Below are 19,425 nucleotides of genomic sequence, written 5' to 3'. Positions count from 1 at the left end.
AGTGTCTGATATTTGCTAAGTATTGAATTACTTTTAAAATAAGGGCATTAGTACTATGGTCATTGAGCTTATGGATTGTGTAATTAATATGACCTGTTATTTTAAATTAGGAAGCAGTGATAATAACAAAAATTGTCACTGATCACTTAACTATATGCCAGGAATTATGCTAAACATTTACATGCAGTATCTCCTTTACTTCTCAAACTAACTCTTTTGAGGTAGAACCTGTCACTCTCCCTCTTTTCAAGACTAGAAACTGAGACTTATATAATTGCCCAGAGTTCAGTGGCTTGTAAATGGACAAGGAATCTAACCCAGAGAATCTTTCTCCAGAGCTTGCGGTATCCTCATTTCCATTGTGGAATACGAGCAGCTTATCTCCTTTATGTGCTTTCTCCAGCTGGTTCAGGGTCATTTTGGTGGGAAGCACATGGGTCATTTCATCTGTTGTATCCTGCTTATCTGGACCTTCCAGAAATGCCCACATCAAAGATTGCAGCAAAAGAACACATAGTGATAGGAATCAGGCGTGTTGCATGGAAAATTGGAGGCGAAGTTGAGTTGTTGTTGAATGACCTGGTCCCAGATGTAAATTACTTTAGAGCTCAGGATGAAGAATATCACTGGGCTCCCACGGTTTAATTATTTATTGTATTATTCATTGATCTTGTCCTAAAGTCAGCCCACCTCTTCTTTCCTGCAGGAAAAGAAGATGGCTTCTATAAGGTGGCCATCATGAAATTAGTCATGGTATCCAGAAACATTTAGTAGGAAGACAAATATAACAAACCAAGGGGCAAAAATAAGCTTTCCTTTGCTTTTTCCTCTTTTCCCTTGTTGTTTCCTTTCCCCACACCCCTTCTCCTTTCTCTTTTTCTTTCTCTCTCTCTCTGGCTTCCTCTCTGTCTTCTCATACTTTTCAATCTGTACGTTCCTGGCTAATATATGCTGTCTTCATCATCTTATTTCTGTCTAATTTCTTGCACATAGTCTTTTTTTTTTTTTCCTTTCTTTTTTTCTACATGTTTTCTCATTTGCTCTCATTCTTCACTCACTGTTCTCTTTTCTGCTTATGCAGCATACAGGAAATCTGAAGTGTCCTATGCATACGAAACTGCAGACATGATTTTGTACTTGTTTATTTGTAGTAAACTATTTGACAATGAAATAAGTGTTTGCTGTTCTTCGACCATTATATCCGTAAATGCCTCTATTTTGCTCATATCAGAATTGCCTTATTAATATGTCATACATTTCAAAGGAAGTGGATTATAATTTTATTTTTCTGTGGCCTTTGTGTAATAAACAGTTTACTAAAGGTCATTTGCCTACTACATCGAGGGCGACAGAGCAGGATACAGATATTCCCTGGTTATTCACCGGCTAGACTTCAGGCATTCAGTCAAAGGAACAGCAGATCCAGTGCAAAATCCAGAGGGAGGGAGAGAGGAATGGAACTACCTGAAGGTGACAGAGCAACAGCTTCAGAATTCAGAATAGTAGTCTTTAGACTATTAATAGATATCCATAGTCTGACAATGGCTGTATGTCAAATGGCTCCTGAGAAAGATAAGAGGAAAATAAGGATGAGGTAGGGAAGAGAGAAGGGGGAAAAAATCCAGAAAGAAGGAAGCAAAGATAGAAGAGGTGCAAGATGTAGCCAGAGCTGTCCATATGGCACAGTAGGGACAATGATGGCAGCCAAGATCAGGTAGCAAAAAAAAAAAAAAAAAAAAAAGACCAGGTAGCAGCATTGGTGGCCAACAGTGTCAGGTCTTTAAGGAAAGGAGGAAGCAGAAATGACTCAGGAGGAGAAGATAGCACACCTCTAACCTTAGGATGTGGAAAGAGCCATTTGGATTCCAGTTGCTTCAAATACTATTACTGTATGATGCCGGGAAACACAGTCAACAGATTGTGATGCCGGATGGTTCTGGAGTTCGCCCTAAGTGAATAGAATCAGTGGGCATAGTTGACATAATTTTTAACTACTTTTATTATATATTGATTCAACCTAAGAATTGAGGTATTATTAAGAGTATAAAATATTTTGAGAACAAATATCAGGAGAGCTTTGGCAAAATTGTGAGCTGTGTCAGCTATACAAGAGTTGTATTCTTATGATAACATGTGGTATGTAGTGTGCTGAGTAAGGTCTCTGGGCAACAGTGGCCTTGTGGCGACTCACCTCACCCCACCACGCTACCATAGCAACCACACACTAAGTACCATTTTTAAAAATATGTTGTTTATTTATTAATGAGAGACACAGAGAGAGAGACAGAGACATAGGCAGAGGGAGAAGCAGGCCCCCCACAGGGAGCCCGATGTGGGACTGGATCCCAGGACCCTGGGGTCACTACCTGAGCTGAAGGCAGACGCTCAACCACTGGGCCACGCAGGAATCCCCCAAGTACCATTACTACAAATCAGGAAGAAACGTTATATCCTTGTAATCAAGTAGCTACCTTATTACTGATCAAATAGATAAAAGAGGACAATCTGGTGTCAATAAGCTTGCTATACCTCAGTGATATATAGTGTTTGGGCTGCTGTTATCTAAAGGACCCTGATAGGAACATGTTGAAGGTTTTGGGAAGATTTTGAAATCATTTGAGAGATGATAGCTTTGTCCTATGACAACATTTATTTTGTCTATCAATTTTGCATATCATCCTTGAATACCATGTAACCTGATATCCTTCATTTTGTAAGAAAAATATAAGTGACCCACCAATAAGGACATTTTTTAAAAAAGCAAACTTTATTAACACAATTTTTTTTCCTGCACCTATTATTATGTGCTTACTCTGTGGCAGGCATGCTACCAAGCAATTCTCATACACTCCTCTAATGTTTACAAAAGCTCTTCAAGAGAGATATAGATATGGTTATCTATCTAGAGATGAGGCGTTGGGAACTCAGGGAGGGTAAGCAGCTTGCCAGAGGTTGCACAGCTAGTAAGGGGCAGAGGCAAGATTCCAATGCAGATGTCCCTGGCTCCAAACTTTGTTTTCTTCTGAGCTATCTCTGTCATTGTGTGGGACAACAACTGGACCAGAGTGACCTCCAGAACTACCAAGGAAAAGCTTGATGATGCTTATTAGGCTTTATTTGAGAAGGTGTAGATAGATGATTTTTGTAAACTTTCCATTTTAAAAAGGTTAACATTAAGTCTTAAAGTTTACTAACTTTAAGACTTAAGATTGCACCTCTCTTGGCTAGAATATGTTATCATCATCCATAGACTGCCTTGATAACTAAGGTATTAAAGTGTAATTCTGTAAAATAAATTGAAGGCTTTTTTTTAGATCTAAGGTTGAAATAAATTTTATTGCTGTGCTTTAATTTAATCAAAAGTTGTGTTTTCTTTCAACATTTCATATATCTTCAATTATTGATTTATATTTACTTAAGAATCTTTATAAGGCATGATCTGTTAAGCTCCAATCTTTTTATGTGATTATTAAAAGATGTTTCTAGAAATATTTTCATGGCATTTTGAGTTCAAGTCAAGTTCTGGAGTTTTGCTCTATGTATACATAATGAAAATAATTATGCTCTCTATGGAACATTATAATTTACTTTTTTTATCTTTGTGTTTCAAAATTCAGGTCCCAAGTCATTTGCAAAGGCATTTTCCAGTGGCTATCTAATTGGAGAAATTCTGCACAAGTTTGAACTTCAGGGTGATTTTTCGGAATTTTCAGAAAGCAGGTTAGTGAGATAAGTTCTTTCCTACTAAGGGTCAATGCCTTTGGCATCTGGATGGCTTTAGCTCCCAAAGTTAACTTTAAAGGATAGTGAGCCACAAGATTCTTTCCAAACCTGAACCAGCCAACCATACCATTGACATGGACATCACCTGTACTTGCTTCATTGTCCCAGGAGAACAAAGGAGAGAAACTGATATGGCTGTAGCAAGACCTCCTCTCTAGATGGGACCCATTGTTATATCTCCTATATTTCTGAAATCTTAGGCCAAATCACTTATTATTTTGTTAATTGGTTCTTCTTTCTTTTAAGAGAAATGAAGCAACTTATAGTATCCTGGCCAAAGAAAACCCTGTAATATTTTTTGTTTATAGCAGCTACATTGAGATCTAATTCACCAATTGCAATTGACCAGCTTAAAGCACACAATTCAGTGGTGGTAAGCATATTTACATATTCAGTATATTCACAACCATCACCACTAACCACCCGGCCGCTGGTACCCACTAATCTATTTTCTGTCTCTGTGGATTTGCCTATTATACACATTTCGTATCAATGGGATCTTACACGATGTGTATTTTGTGTTGGCTCCTTCCACTTAGGATAATGTTTTCAAGGTGTATCTGTATTGTAGCATGTATTGGTGCCACTTTTTAAAGATTTTGTTTATTTATTAATGAGAGACACACACAGAGAGAGGCAGAGACATAGGCAGAGGAGAAGCAGGCCTCCTCTGGGGAGCCTGATGTGGGACTCAATCCCAGGACTCTGGGATCACGCTCTGAGCCAAAGGCAGACGCTCAACCACTGAGCCACCCAGATGCCTTGCTTCTGAATTTCTATTTATTTGCTGAGTAATTTCTATTGGATATACCACATTTCATTTACCAATTTACTAATTTGTGGATAGTTATTGGTTATTGTGAACAGTGCTATGGGCATTGTGTTTTTACATGGAAATGTTTTCATTCCTCTTGGGTATAGACCTAGGAGTGTAATTGTTGGGTTGCATGATCTGTGTTTACAATTTTGAGGAACACCCAAATGGCTTTCCAAAGTGCCCATATCATTTATTTCATGCTAATAATGTATGAAGGTTACCATTTTTCTATATCCTCATCAATATTTGTTATTGTCTTTTGATTATAGTTGCCTAGTCAGTATGAAGCAGTATCTCTTGGGATTTGGTTTGCATTTCCCTAATGAGTAATGATAGTGAGCATCTTTTCATGTGCTTATTAGTCGTTTGTATAGCTTCACTCGCGAAATGTTGTGCAATCCTTTCCTATTTTATTTTTAAAGCAGTTTCAGATTGCCCAGAGATTTCCTTTTAACCCCTTGCCCTGACACATTCATAGCCCCCTGCATTATCTACTCCCTGACCAGAGTGGTGCATTTGTTACTTTGGTGAACATGATATATAATGATACATGTTGACTCAAAGTATATAGTTTACATTAGGGCTCATTTTTGGGATTGTGCGTTCTATGGGTTTGGACAACTGTAGAATGACTTGTATCTACCATTATAGTATCATACATAGTATTTTCACTGCCTTAAATCCTCTATGCTCCACCAATTCATCCTCCCTTACCCCAACCCTGGCAACCACTGATTTTTTTCTATCTTTGTTGTTTTGCCTTTTCTAGAATCTCATATAGTTGGAACTTTTGGCTTCTTTCACTTAGAAATAATGTATTTAAATTTCTTCCATGTCTTTTCATGGCTTGGTAGCTCATTTCTTTTTAGCACTGAATAATATTTCAATGTCTGGTTTATTACCTGCTGATGGACATCTTGGTTGCTTCCAGGTTTTAGCAATTATAAATAAAGCTGCTGTAAACATCCACATGCAGGTTTTGTGTGGACATAAAATTTCAACTCCTTTGCATAAATTTCAACTCCTTTGCCTCCTTTGATCTGGGGGCGTGATTGTTGGATCATACGGTAATAGTATTTTAAGTTTGAAACCACCAAATTGGCTTCCAAAGTGGCTATACCATTTTGCATTCCTCCCAGCAATGAATGAGAGTTCTTGTTACTTCACATCCTCACCAGCATTTAATGTTGTCAGTGTTTTAGATTTTGGCCATCCTAGTAGGAGTTGTTTTAAATGACAGTTCTTGAAAGTTGCAGAATATGTTTGCATGTGCATTCTTTGTGCTCCAAAGATTGTCCCTGGGCCATAGCTGACCGCAATTATGTTTCTCTACAGAATAAATGAATGATGTCAGAAAGCATACCTGTTTAGCCATAGAAACCTTAAAGCACCATACTGACCAGATGATGTCTATAGTATTTCAGGTATACTAAGCTGACTTTTGTCAGCAGTGCCGTAGAGGCCCTTTGTGTTAAATAGAAAAAGGGGAACTCATCTGGATGGATCTGTGAAGACACACACCTCCGTGAACATAGAGGCCTTGTGCAAAGGAAAGGCCTTTTTGTATGCAACAGCCTTGCATCAGGGAGAAGGCTTGGCAAGCTGAGCACAGGGTAAATTCACACCCTTGCCCCACCTTTGGACAGGGGTGTGCCCTGAGTAACATCATGTGTAATGGCCCTGCTTTTCACCCACTGCAAAGAACTAACTTTGTCACTGCATTCCTTAAAGTGAGAAGAGGAACCTCCTTGTTCTGATAACCAAATTCCATTCCTCTTGAATTCTTGGAACAAAACATTTTTCCAGGGATACATGGTCTTTTAAAGAAGGATCAGTAAATCCATGGATATGACCTTTGTAGTAGTGTACTTTGTGGGGAAAAGGATCCTTCCTTGTCAAAGCCTATTTTTTTTAGCAGATGTCTAATGCTCAGGCTCATGATTTGGGGATCTTGTCTACTATTTTTACCTTTTTCTTTTTAGTCTAAAATATAAATGATGCTTGTAACTGAAGTTATTTTCCTTAGAAATTCTTAATTCTGAGAACTCATCTAACTCTGAAATAATTATGTTTTAGGGTATGTGCAGTACATCTCAAAGGGTGAAAAATGAGCAGATTAATTAAAAGAATAAAGAGTAAAGGAGCATGGATATTCCTGGGGAACAGCTTCTACTTACCTTGTAAGATATGTACCCTTACCAGGTGGCAAGAAGGAGAGAAGATAGGTAATCTTTGGGCAAATAAGAATTACAAGTATCAGATAGTTAAAATAATTTAAATAATCTTAAGAATGGGAGCACCTGGGTGACTCAGTTAAGTGTCAGACTCTTGATTTTGGCTCAGGTTATGATCTCATGGTCATGGGATCCAGCCATGCATTGGGCTCTGTGCTCAGTGGGGAGGCTGCTTGGGATTCTGTTTCTCTCTCTCTCTCTCTCTCTCTCTCTCCCTCCCTCTACCCCTTGCCTGCCATGCTCACTCTCTCCCCCCTCCAATAAATAAATAAACCTAAAAAAATATAAAATAATCCTAAGAATGTTTAATAACTTAGAGAAATCACAAAAAAATATGATTTTTCCTCTGTGTCCTAGAACAGGAATAAACAAAAAAATAAAAACTAATCAGCTAAGCTAAGAATCATGGCAACCAAAATATGAGACACAAAAGTTTCATCTCCTAAACCAATAAATAGAATGCTAAAATCATCATGAACAAACATGTCACATGAATTGCCATGAACTTATTAATTTGCTTTCTATGTTATGTACGACAGATAGCAGTGCTTGTACATGAGAAAAATAATACTGTAGATCAGATTTGCCTCAAAAGAGATTTTGTTCTTGATTATTATCCTTCCACCTTTTATGAAAGGGAAAACCCTTCCATGCTTAAATTACCAGTGGCATGTTTTTGTCCAGTCAACAAAGAAAAGCAAAAAAAAAAAAAAAGGTAACCTCTTTCCTCTCCCCATGCCCACTCACTACCCTCTATGCAACATTACACACAAAATCTGGGAATTTACTATAAGAAAAATGAGTCATCAAATGCTAAAAACAAACACTGCACATAAAAAGAAGACTTTTTCCAGAATGCATTCCTTATTCCCTCAGAGGTCATTATTTACCTCATATACTCTGTCTCCAGAGCAAGGATGTCTTCATGGTTTTTCTGTTACAAAAACAACTGTTGATTATCATGCTATACTGATCAAGCACATGCTGTAACAAGAGTGGACTTCCACCAATTTACATGCCAATTATGTTCTAACAATTTTGATTGCTTGGAAATCTGGACTATGTATATTAAAAACCTCCAGAGAGAAGTACTATTATACCTGGTACTTCAACCAGTTCATAAGAACCGTTTTAAACCCTAAATGTGTGACTGATCCTTCATACTAACAGGTTTACACTTTATTCATAGGGTGATGTAAAACAAGACGAGAGGAAGTGGTCTCCATTTTTATTGGGTGCAGGGCTATGTTCTGATAAAATTTGGAAATGGATAGTGTTTCCTTTTGGATTTTCCCTCCAGAATTTTGATGCCCTTAATCTCTGTAGCCCAAGGTTATGACCAATGCCAAAGCTCTGACAAGTGACTCTCTGGCCATCTTTTCAAACATGTGTGATGGGCAAGACTCGGGACTTTGTGGATAGGGAGGGCATGAAAGAATAACTGTGATGGAAGAGCAAGAGGGAGTGTCAGGTGCCTGTTCAGGGAAGGAAGGCACAAGTCACTGATCTCACTGGCCCTTTACAACCATACTTTTCAAACACGGCCAGCATTACTCTCATCATTTTAGGTAGATATGTGTTATGTCAAACTGTAAGGGCACTTGTGAGGAAGCAAACTACAAACCTGGACATAAGAAGACCTAAAAGAAATGTTTACTTTTATTGTGAGCTTTCCTGTAGCATTCATTATTTCTTCTCATCCCCTCTGAAACCTGTTTCTCTTTTATTAATTTAAAATATTTTATTCAAAGTTTGTTGATGTAGTTTGATATGCCAAGTATACTTTACCAAATATTTCTGTTAAAACAATAATATTAAACAGAGGAAATAGGATAGTAAATTACACCAGTTAACTGGAAGAGGAATTCAAGTTGTTGTGTCACTACTTTTGTTGACATTGGCCTTCCTGTGATACTGACTCCTTATTCATATTTCAAAATTATTCATGTAGTCCTTCAGCCCCACCTCCTTTTGTGCCGTGGGTTTTTAATTTGCAGAACATGGGCACTTTTAGGCTAGATTTTAGGAGGTTCACAAACATCTAACAATGGCATACACATTTTGTGTATGTGCACGAGTTGTTTTCTTTCCTGTGGTACAGGTTCCATGGTGTTCCACAGCAGTATCTGTGATACAAAACAAAAAACAAAAGAGCAATCCCTTGAGAAACAGTATATTAGCAGTAGTATATAAAGTTTAAGTGTTAAGCAACCTCTCAAACTTATAAAATTTAACTGAAGTCATGAATATCATTGTATCTCACCCAAATAATTTTATAGTTCAAAATGAAGTTACTGAGTGAGTAATCCTATGAACAGAAATTCTACCCAGTATGTGCCAACCCCCTTCTTTTCTAAGCTATTATTTTTTTGTGGGGGAGAAGGGTGGGACTTTCACTTATATCTGAGTATATTCAGTATATTTTTTCCCTGAAAATTGTCACTGCATATTAGGAAGTTAAAGTAAGGAGGAAATAGGCTAAGGGTTAAAATTGATATTTGCTTCTAGTTGGAACACAGAGAGGCACAAGAATTGAAAATGCATCCAATATCTCTTTTGCCTTCCTGGCCACTGGATTCAGAGGCTTATTTATCAATTTATCACTTATTATTTACACATTTGTCCCCCCTCACCCCACAGTGAAACTCTCAGGGCCAGGGACTACATCCTATTCATTTTTGTAAGACTTTAATAAACATTAAAATTTCATAGTGACTCAAAAATAACTTAAAATTAGAAAGTCTTTACTGATTCTTAAACTTTAAAGTGAAGATTATATAATCAGTGTGATTGCATGCTTATAGTATTTAATTAAATATTTCTGACAGTGCCTGAGAGGATTGTTGTTAAAGTCATCAATGCAATATTTAGGGCTATGTTTTGACTCCAGTATAATATCATTTAAAGAAATGGAAATTTAAATTACAATTTTGCCTTCTGAGTAAAGTATTTTTCAAAATCATAGTTGTTTTTCCATTTTGTAGAAGATACATAGGTATCTGTTTTTGTATAGACCTCTTGTAAACATTCTACAAGCAGAAAAAAGTATATTTAAGCAGAAAAGTGTATAAAATGAGTTTTAGTTTCACCATTGAAGAGAAATAAACATATGGTGTTCAGAACAGTAGAAAATCTTATTATATTTACATGACTGAGTGGCTTTAGAGAGGCATGGTATTTTGAAAAGAACGTGGGATAACTCATAATATTTGATCATGATAATACCTCTGATATTTGTTGTTTTTAATTCAACACCAGTGTCTAACTTTGTAAACTATTTTAATGCCTAGAGTTTCAAATGCCAAACTTAATAATTTTTCTCGCTTGGAGCCGACACTTCACCTTCTGGGTGTGCAGTTTGATCAGAATGTGGCCCACAACATCATAACGGAAAAGCCTGGGGCGGCAACCAAACTCTTGTATCAGTTGTACATTGTTCTTCAGAAAAAGAAGAAAAGTGGACTGACTGGAATAGAAATGCAAACTATGCAACCCCTGGCAAACGTCAGATACCAAAGTATGAAAAGTGAGGCTTTTCGAGATGTAAGTATGCAAAGAAACAGAAATATAACACAGTATAAAACTCAGGAAAGAAAAATGACAGTGACATTGCCTTCACAAAGAAGTCCCATTGGGTGTCTACGTGTCTTATGGATGTAATTGGCCAAATCTGGATTTTGATTTTATATTAATATTTTCAATTCATTGATCCATTTTTTATGTCTCACTCCATCTAATACACGTCGCCAATAGTATATGAAACTGTTTGTTCCTAATGCCTTGCTCCTCTCTTCATTTCTGCTCCTGTCACATCTGCTCAGCTGCCTGCAAGAACGACTGTAGCAGCCTACTAACATGTCTCCTGGTCTTCCGGCTTTCTGCCAGAGGCCAATCGACTGCTAGATGAATCTTTCCTAAATTCCACTTGCACTGGGTTCTTTTGCTCAGAAAACTTCCATTTTATGTGTATCCTGTCTCCAACCTGGAGTGATATTCAAGATCTTTCATTCAGTGGTCTTTCTGTGTTTCTTCATGAAGTCTTTGTTTTTTCTACATTGGTCAGCAGCCTGTCCTTGAATAGCTCTTGTATATTTCCACTCTTCCCTCCCTTTCACCCAAGCTCACACTTTGCCTCTCTCCTCTTCCTGCAAACGTTTCTCCCTCCACTGGTGTACAACCTTGCCAGCACACATGGATTCTTCCTGTGGGATTCCTAGGGCCCGGGCGATTCTTGCTCTCTGGTATTAACCTCCTGCTGCTGATAGTGTTGGTCAGCTTTCATGATTTATCTGTCATATGGCCTCACAAGTTTTTTAGTTTCTCAAATTCAAGGAATATGCCTGGTACAATGTTTTGAACATTGCAAATACTCATTAAATGTGTTTTCATTAATTGATACTACTTTTTAGTTGACAATTATCTCCAGCTCCTGTGCTATTTCCTATAGCAAGTGAAGTACATTAGTTTTCCAGGCCTCTAGGATAATGGGGAGTGCCTCACTGATCCAATGCGTTAAATAGAAAAGGAAATAATTGAATGTTTAAGTTGAATTTCTGAAGACATGATGACATAATGGATGTGAGGGCCATCTCCACTTTCAGATTTATCTGTTCTTAGCAGATGTCCTTATGACATCTGGTAGTAGATTGAGCCCAGCACCATGCAAAGCTGGAAATGAGATTAGATTTACCACAGAATAACTTGGTATTGCACTCTGCCTTTTTGACTTGCAAGTTGAGTAACTCTGGTCCAATCCCTGAAACACTCTCAGTCTGTTTCCCCGGCTGTTAAAACAAGATTGGTTATCTCTACCTGCCTCAGAGTTTGGCTTTTTTTTTTTTTTTTTTTTTTTTTAGTTTTAAGGAAGCAATATACAAGAAAATTCTTTGTAAAGGCACAAGTGTGTTGTGTAGTTGAGACCAGCCAGAAACCATTGTGTTTAATGTTGGCCATGGTGACCTTCCAGAGTCAGTCATTCATTCTTTGATTAAATATTGACTGGGCTCCTATTTTATGCCAGGCAATCACACAATGATCAACACAAGAAAAATACCAACTCCCCATTTTCAGGAGAGAAAAATATTTCAGTGGGGTAGCATGGAATGTGGTGAGTTGCAGAGTAACTTGAAATGAAGCAGACTTGGGCTTAGACTATTCATTCAAGAAATGTGGAGGGAGAAGAGAAGAGAAGAGAAGAGAAGAGAAGAGAAGAGAAGAGAAGAGAAGAGAAGAGAGGAAGGGAAAACAGTGGCTGCAGAAGAGAAGCTCATGAGAAATGTGAGGTTATTTGTTTCCTTTATGGACATAGAGGAAACTGGCAGGATGAGAATAAGAATCAATGGCAGCAGATGACTGGTGTGAGAACCAAGTGAAACCAAGTCCTCTAGGGAAGAAAGGAGGATACAACTGATGGTTTAGGTGGAGGAGGAGGTATCTTAGGGAAAAACTAGATATGTCTTTTTCTTTACTATCAGATGGAGGAAAATACAGGTGTCTTCCATAATAATATTAATGATGACTAAAATTTATTGGTCATACATTAGTGAGGTACAAAGCCCTGTTCCAGGTAGTGTGTATACATTGTCTACTTTGATCTTCACAGCAGCCTTATGAGATGGGTGCTTTTCTTATTCCCACTTTACAAATGATGAAACTAAGGTGCAGAGGGTTAAGTAACTTGCCCAACTTAATGAAGCTAGTCAGGGGTAAAGCTGCAGCAAACCTAGGCAATGTGACTCTAGAAGCCACACAGTTAACTGTAAGCTGTATTCTATCTCAGTGGCTGTTTCCTAGGTTGGGGGGAGGATAATAATTAAGCCGAAGATACAGATACATATTAGAGTAGGCAAGTAGGATGTTCAAGGACTTTATATTTTTGTTGCCTCTGTGAGGATGGAGGCCAGGCCATTTTTAATGTTGAGAAGAGCAGGAAGGTGAGGAACATCTGCTGAAAGGTCCTGAGATTATCTGCAAAAGTGCCAGGATCTGCTGAGGCTATTTTAGAAGAGTAGGACCAAAAATGGTTTGAATAACAGTTCCATCTGAAAAAAAAAAAAAAAAAAAAAAACAATTTCGTAAGTCTTTAGATTTCGAGGAGATTACTTTTGGATATAAAAGTCTTAGTTAAATACATCAGCCATATTGCTCTGTGCCTTATTTTATAATCATATTTGAGGTTCATTTTCTTATGCTGTTAGATTCTCATTTCCAGTGGCCTAAAGGTTTAATGATTCTTCACTTCTTACTAGGAAGCAGCTTAAGTAATAGAACTTCCCTCTTATATTATCTCTTACATGTTGAAGAACATTTTTTTTGAAATTATTTTTATGAAAATGTACTTCTCTAAGAATTCAAACACTATTCATTAAAAATTAAACTCTGGACAAAAAATATGAAAATGTATGTGAAACTATTTTATAAGAAAGGACTCAACTCATGTTTTTATTGTTTTTGTGTGAATTAAAGATATGAGTGATTAGCATGGGGCTTGAATTTATTTTAATCATCAATGATAATTCATAAAAATTTTATTTTGAAGACAAATTTTATGTGTGCTTTTAATGACAATATAATTTTTATATTCTAATAATGAAATCTTTTGAAATGCTTTCTCCATTTAGAGACTTAGAAACCTGATACCACGTCAAACTGATTTCAATCTGATGCAGGTTACACACAGGTTTCAAGAAAAATATAAACACATGAAAGAAGATCTTGTCCACATGCATTTTGAGAAACTTGAAAAATTTCAAAAACTCAAGGAAGAACAAAGATGTTTTAATATTGAAAAGGTTTACAGTACGATTTTTTTCCAGAAACTCATTAGTGCATAGTGTATACTGTTTACGATTTATGCCTCTAGTACACATTGCATAAGCATTAATGTAGCGCAAGTTGCATGTTCCTTTGACTCATGCTCCACCTTTCTCTCCTTCACTCTTCCCTTTTTTCCATCCCACTCCTGCTGTTACCTCTCCTTGTGACCAAGAACAAGAACTACCATTCTTGGAGTGGTAGGACAACTTGATCTCTTTTTAAGTTGTCTGGTAGAAATGAATGTTTGAGATGCTTCAGTAATCGGAGGTTGCTACTAACTACTCTAGTGAAGACTTGCAACTGCTGTCTCTGCTAAGGGATGTAAGGCAGGCATTCCACCTCCCTGTTCCCTCTTTTGCAATCCCTTGGTCTTCCTGCCCTGCCTCATTTTTCTCATCCTGGCAATGTGGGGTGATTTTCTTCTTGCTTCCCTTTCCAAGCCCCTTAAAAATCTCTTGCCTTCTTTCTTGCCCTTCTTGGTCTAACTCTCCACTGCTCCTCAAATTTATCTGAAAATCTTTAATGATCTCCTATGCCTTTAAATATACAAGAACATGATGGTGCATGGAATCGCTAAAGATTTTTAGAGAATTTCAAGGGACTATGTATATGGAATGTGTAAACTACAGGCAAAAAGAATTATATTTCTTCTCTTTGCACTATAAATCACCTTTTAAATTAATATATTTAGAATAATAAGAAATAAACATATCCTGAATGTAGTCATCCCCCTGCGCAGAGGAAGGGAAAGATGAGAGACAAACTCTGGAAGATCTTATTACTTGCCAGAGAGTAGATAAAGCCCTGGGCTTCCCCATTCGCACTGCATGGTAAGAAGACAAGGCACTCTTAAAGTAGTGTTTAAGTCAAGGCCAAGTGCTGGGGCTCTACTTTTTAAGAAACCAGTCTGTCCGACTTTGACGTGCCAAGTGTAACACAGAAAGTCTCCAAAGAAAGTTGGGAAAAAGGAAATAAGAAACCATTATATGTTCTGAAATATATTATGCTAAAAATGATAGGAAATAGGGGAGCCTGGGTGATTCTGTTGGTTAAGTGCCTGACTCTTGATTTCAGCTCAGGTCATGATCTCAGAGTCATGAGATTGAGCCCCATGAGGGGCTCCACACTGGGTGTGCAACATGCTTAAGATTCTCTCCTTCTCTCTCTGCTTCTCTTCTCTTCCCTCCTCTCACCCCCGCTTGTACTCTGTCTGTCCCACTTAAAAAAAAAAAAAATGGTAGGGAGCAAATAGGACAAGAGGACATGTCTTCCTGATATTCTTAAGAGGAAAAGATCAACATATTGCAACTACATAAGAATTCATATTTTGGAAAGTAAAATGAAGAAAAATTTAAATTGATAATTTTTTACTTTTTAGTGGTTAAAGATTTTTGGATATAGAAACTAATCATCTTATTAGTTCTAATATAATGCTTTAGTAGCAAAGTCATGATTAGTTTTACATGTCACTTCTCAAACTATCCATTTTAAAAATATTTTGTCTTATTTTCTCTATTTTTTTCTTCACTTGTACCCTCCTTCTAATATTCTACCTAAAATAATTACTCCCAGGTAGAGATGACCCAATAATGGTAGTATAACATAATTCAATAATTAACTCAGTATTTGACATAGCCTCTGAGCTCATTGTTTCAGTGTGACTGAGTTTTGGGAAAGTTTTGTCATTTCTCCTGGATTCCCCAGAAGTCCTCCTAGAGATCATCTCCTAGATGGAATTTTCTCTTCAGACCATCGTTGGAGACAGCATTTTCTCTTTCCATTATTGGGCAGGTCATGAGGGTAGAATGGGGAAAGAATTATATTCTTTGTATTTGAAGTGTCATTATTATCCTTTTAGTGTCATCATCTAGAATGAAGTTACACACATCTGGTATGCATAATTTGGGGATTCCAAAATTGTGTTTTAATATCTGACTTTTCAAAATGAGTCATATTGACACCTGCTTCCTAACATTACACAGTTGTGACACCTAGTCCATTGGAAAATCGATGAGTTCTGAAAAATGTATAGATATGTACCTGTGAGTGTGTAACATAGGCTGTTATTTTGATGAGTGGAATAACTATGTCTATGGGATATTCAGCAACGCCTGAGCAGGAGACGACAAAATGAAATAATGGCCAAAATCCAAGCAGCTATCATACAGATTCCTAAACCTGCATCAAATCGTACTTTGAGAGCACTGGAGGCCCAAAAAATGATGAAAAAGAAAAAAGAGGCAGAGGTAAGTGATAATCCTTTAATTTGGTGTTGTGTTAATCTTAATGAAAGAATGATCTTTCTCTAAAACATAGAAAATACCCCCAACTTCTTAGTTCCCTTTTCAGATTATCTGTGGCCTTGCTCCTTTTCATTCAAAACCCCTCCACTGGGTGGGTATCTAATCCATATTATCCTCTTATTTGTTCAGAATGAGAGAATGTAGCTATAGGTCAGGGATAAGAAACTCATGTTAAATGACAGTACCAATCTGGACCCCTGTTTGAGAGGATTCTGTGATCACTACAAAAATATTCTAGAATGGTGCTGCTGTGATGGGTCGTTAATCACCATGGGTACAGAGATGTCAATCAAGGTATACATACCATATATATGCCATTCCTACTATATGTTTCACTCAATTCTTTCCCACTATGCTGCATCATTTTTCTCTGAGTACCAGAAATGTTAAGTGGCTTGCTTGCTGTCAGTGTATTTAAATTTAAGATAACCGGGCAGCCCAGGTGGCTCAGCGGTTTAGCGCTGCCTTTGGCCCAGGGCCTGATCCTGGAGACCCGGGATCAAGTCCCACGTTGGGCTCCCTGCATGGAGCCTGCTTCTCCCTCTGCCTATGTCTGCCTCTCTCTCTCTCTCTGTGTGTCTCTCGTGAAGAAATAAATAAAATCTTTTAAAATAAATAAATAAATTTAAGATAACTTACACTAGTGATATTTTACTAGATCATACCAGCTGCTGGTCATTCCAGTAGGATACCATCTGCTTATATTTCACAGGGGAGCAATAGTACATTTGTTACTAATTGCTGCAGTCTACACTGCATACTGCTACAGTGATTATTAATGATATTTTCTCCTGTGACCTAAGGAAAAGCATAATAGCTACCATTTATTGAGCATCTGCTATGTCAGCCTGTGGGTTGACCATTTTCCATTATCTTTCATTTGTAAGTAACTCTCCAAGTAGGATATTATTTCCCCCAATTTCTAAATAAGGAAACTGAGACTCAGAAAGCCACCCTGTTTCAGTCTGGTCCACAGGATAGTAAAGCAGAGATTGACAGTCCTCTCTGATATCTAAATCCATTGCATTTTATGTTTAACATTTAAAAAATATCCTATACTTGGATTTTAAAGAATATTCACCCATAGTGGTTTTCAGACCCGAATTTTAGAAAAGTATTTAATTCTTCTATTTCTCTGAGGTGATTAAAGTTTATTAATAAGGATTTGCAGTAGACAAAGGATGAGCTGAACTAATCTCCTGAGAGCAAATTAATAGCATAAATAAGGTTGCACAAGAAATGTTTAAGCATCTGAGACAACAATTTTTGAAGAAGTCTTTATATCCCCCCCAAAATATTTATTCTTGTTTAAAAGAATTGCAAATAAAAATCCATGGCCTGACTCTTTGATAATCTTCATTATCATTAAGTGGCCTTTGTTGCACTGTCAGAACTAGACTTGTGAATGGAATGATTCAGGTGAGTCAGCTTTCACACTCTTTTAGGTATATTTAGCCTCGTCTAAAAATAATGATTCAGAATTATAAAAATATTCTGGAACACAGCTTTTTATATCATGCCTCCTAATTAGACTCAATTAGTAGTGCATACTGCCTTGTAAACTTGTGAAGTGAATATAGTAAATTAAGATTTTCTATGGTTTTTAGAAGTGGAAAACTGATCATGAATTTTCTTTAAAGGATGTGGCCAATGAGATTAAGAAGTTTGAAGCTTTAATAAAAAAGGATCTCCAGGCCAAAGAAAGGTGAGATGTGAATCACTTTAACAAGCACAGAACTGCATTCTGTTCTACCTGTAAGTTTTAAATACTTAGAAATAGTTTACGGCGAATAGCTGTTTCATGGATTTTTTACTTTGTAGAAGCTTCATTAAGAGAGTATACAAAGGAAGGTAAATGAGCTAAAATTCAGATGAATTGTTCATTAACTTTTGTAAAGATTAGGAGGGAAATGGCTATCATGAGATGGGCAGTATTTTTCTATGCTATGCTTACTGTCCTAAGTTCACACACTTTTTAAGCATTTATGAAAATTGTTTCAAGTTTCCACTAATTTAAATTTTTCATAAAGCCTTTATTAGACACTCTTTGGTTTCTTTCATGTTGCACGCTCAGCATTTAGCATAGGTAGCAGCAATAAAAAGTCGCCAAATGAGTTTAACCGTCACTGAGATGGTCAGTTCGGTGAGTTTATCGCAAAAACTGCCCGGTTAATGGGCTTCATTTGCCTAAAGATAAAGATCCTCTCCCCTTTTCTTTCCTATTAGGGGTCATTGAGTCACAGAAGATAATTGATTAGGGTCTGCATAGGTGGGAGCAACTTGAGTTCTTTCACATTTTTAAATGGAAACTTTACGGATTCTTAAATTTGGAGAAGAAAAACAGACATAAATCCTATAAATCGGTTCCATATTAACATTTCTGAGGGAAAGAGACAGATTCAAATGAGGAGGAATAAGAAAAAAGAAGAGGTGGTGAGGAAATCAGGTCTGGAAGGAAAATAAAGCAAAATGGAGAGTACCTTTTCTTCTGCCCTCTGCAGAAACTCTGGATGCCCTACTCTGGATTCCTACTGCCATTTATCTGTGCCACCCTTGACTAAAGAAAACACAATCCAAGCCTACCCATTCATGTAGCCACTACCCCAACCCCACCACCCTCCCCTGGACTGGCCCATGAAACCACTGGATTTCTTCCTCTTTTACTCACCTCACCAGCCACATGCTCTGGAGTGATAAATAGATGGTATATAAACCATCTTAAAATGCTGAAATACTTTTGTTATTTGCAGGTGAATGGTATTCTCTATAGCTCTAGGGCTGGCCCCTTTCCTGGGACCCCTCAATTTTCACACAATTTAACAACCAGAATTAGCACCAAACACAGCAGTGTCTTCTAATTCCTTCACCAGTACCCATTTTAATTGATTAATGTCCTTGCCATGTCAATTAATAAATATTTTGAAGATCATCCTTGTATAATACAGCTACAAACATTCACTCTGCTCACTGTTTTTGTTATTGCCAACCCATCCTATCCTGAACCTAGGTCTATCAGTTAGCTTCAGAAACCCCAAACAAGAGTGGGTTAAATTAGATGCATTTTTACTTCTCTCTCATGTAATAGAAACCAGAATGTAAGCAGCTCAGGGCTTGTGTTAGAGCTCCAAAGGCATTGAGGCCTGAGGCTTTTCTATAGCTCAGCTGTCCTGTTGTGTGGTTTTTGTCCTCAAATCCACATTCACAATACATATGAGATGACTCCTGGAGCTCTGGCCATTTGGCCCATATTCTAGATATAAAGAAGGAGGATAGGCAAAAAGTAATTACCTGAAATAGCTCCTTTTAAGAACCTTTCCAGAAGTCCCAGGTAACATTTGTGCTTATGTTTTATTGGCCAGAATTCAGTCATGTTGGTCACATCTAGCAGAATGGGAGGCTGAAAAATGTAGTCTTTAACTGGGTACATTTTTTTTTTTCCTGAATAAAACTGGGGCTGTGTTTTGAGGAAAAA

The 19,425-nt window shown here is 37.3% G+C and overlaps 1 protein-coding gene across 7 annotated transcripts in view; it reads left to right on the top strand.

Moving 5' to 3' along the window:
* Positions 1-19,425, top strand: part of SPEF2 (sperm flagellar 2) — a 164,243-nt gene that overhangs the window by 7,818 nt on the left and 137,000 nt on the right. For 5 of the 7 annotated variants that reach the window (XR_013378629.1, XM_077896238.1, XM_077896239.1 and 2 more), the window contains 4 exons: positions 3,618-3,720; positions 10,125-10,377; positions 15,756-15,896; positions 17,594-17,658. Coding sequence is in view for 6 of the 7 variants with exons in the window: in XM_077896238.1 (XP_077752364.1) it covers positions 3,618-3,720; positions 10,125-10,377; positions 15,756-15,896; positions 17,594-17,658 (562 nt within the window). In the remaining variant the exon portion in view is untranslated. Of the gene's footprint in view, positions 1-3,617; positions 3,721-10,124; positions 10,378-13,454; positions 13,626-15,755; positions 15,897-17,593; positions 17,659-19,425 lie in introns of all 7 variants that reach the window. The other 2 variants (XM_077896243.1, XM_077896242.1) reach the window with 2 other exon arrangements.

Source organism: Canis aureus, chromosome 4 (assembly GCF_053574225.1).
Source record: "Canis aureus isolate CA01 chromosome 4, VMU_Caureus_v.1.0, whole genome shotgun sequence".
In the NCBI taxonomy this organism is placed as follows: Eukaryota; Metazoa; Chordata; class Mammalia; order Carnivora; family Canidae; genus Canis; species Canis aureus.
Note: the sequence above shows the minus strand (reverse complement) of the source record. Positions and strands in the feature narration are given on the sequence as shown.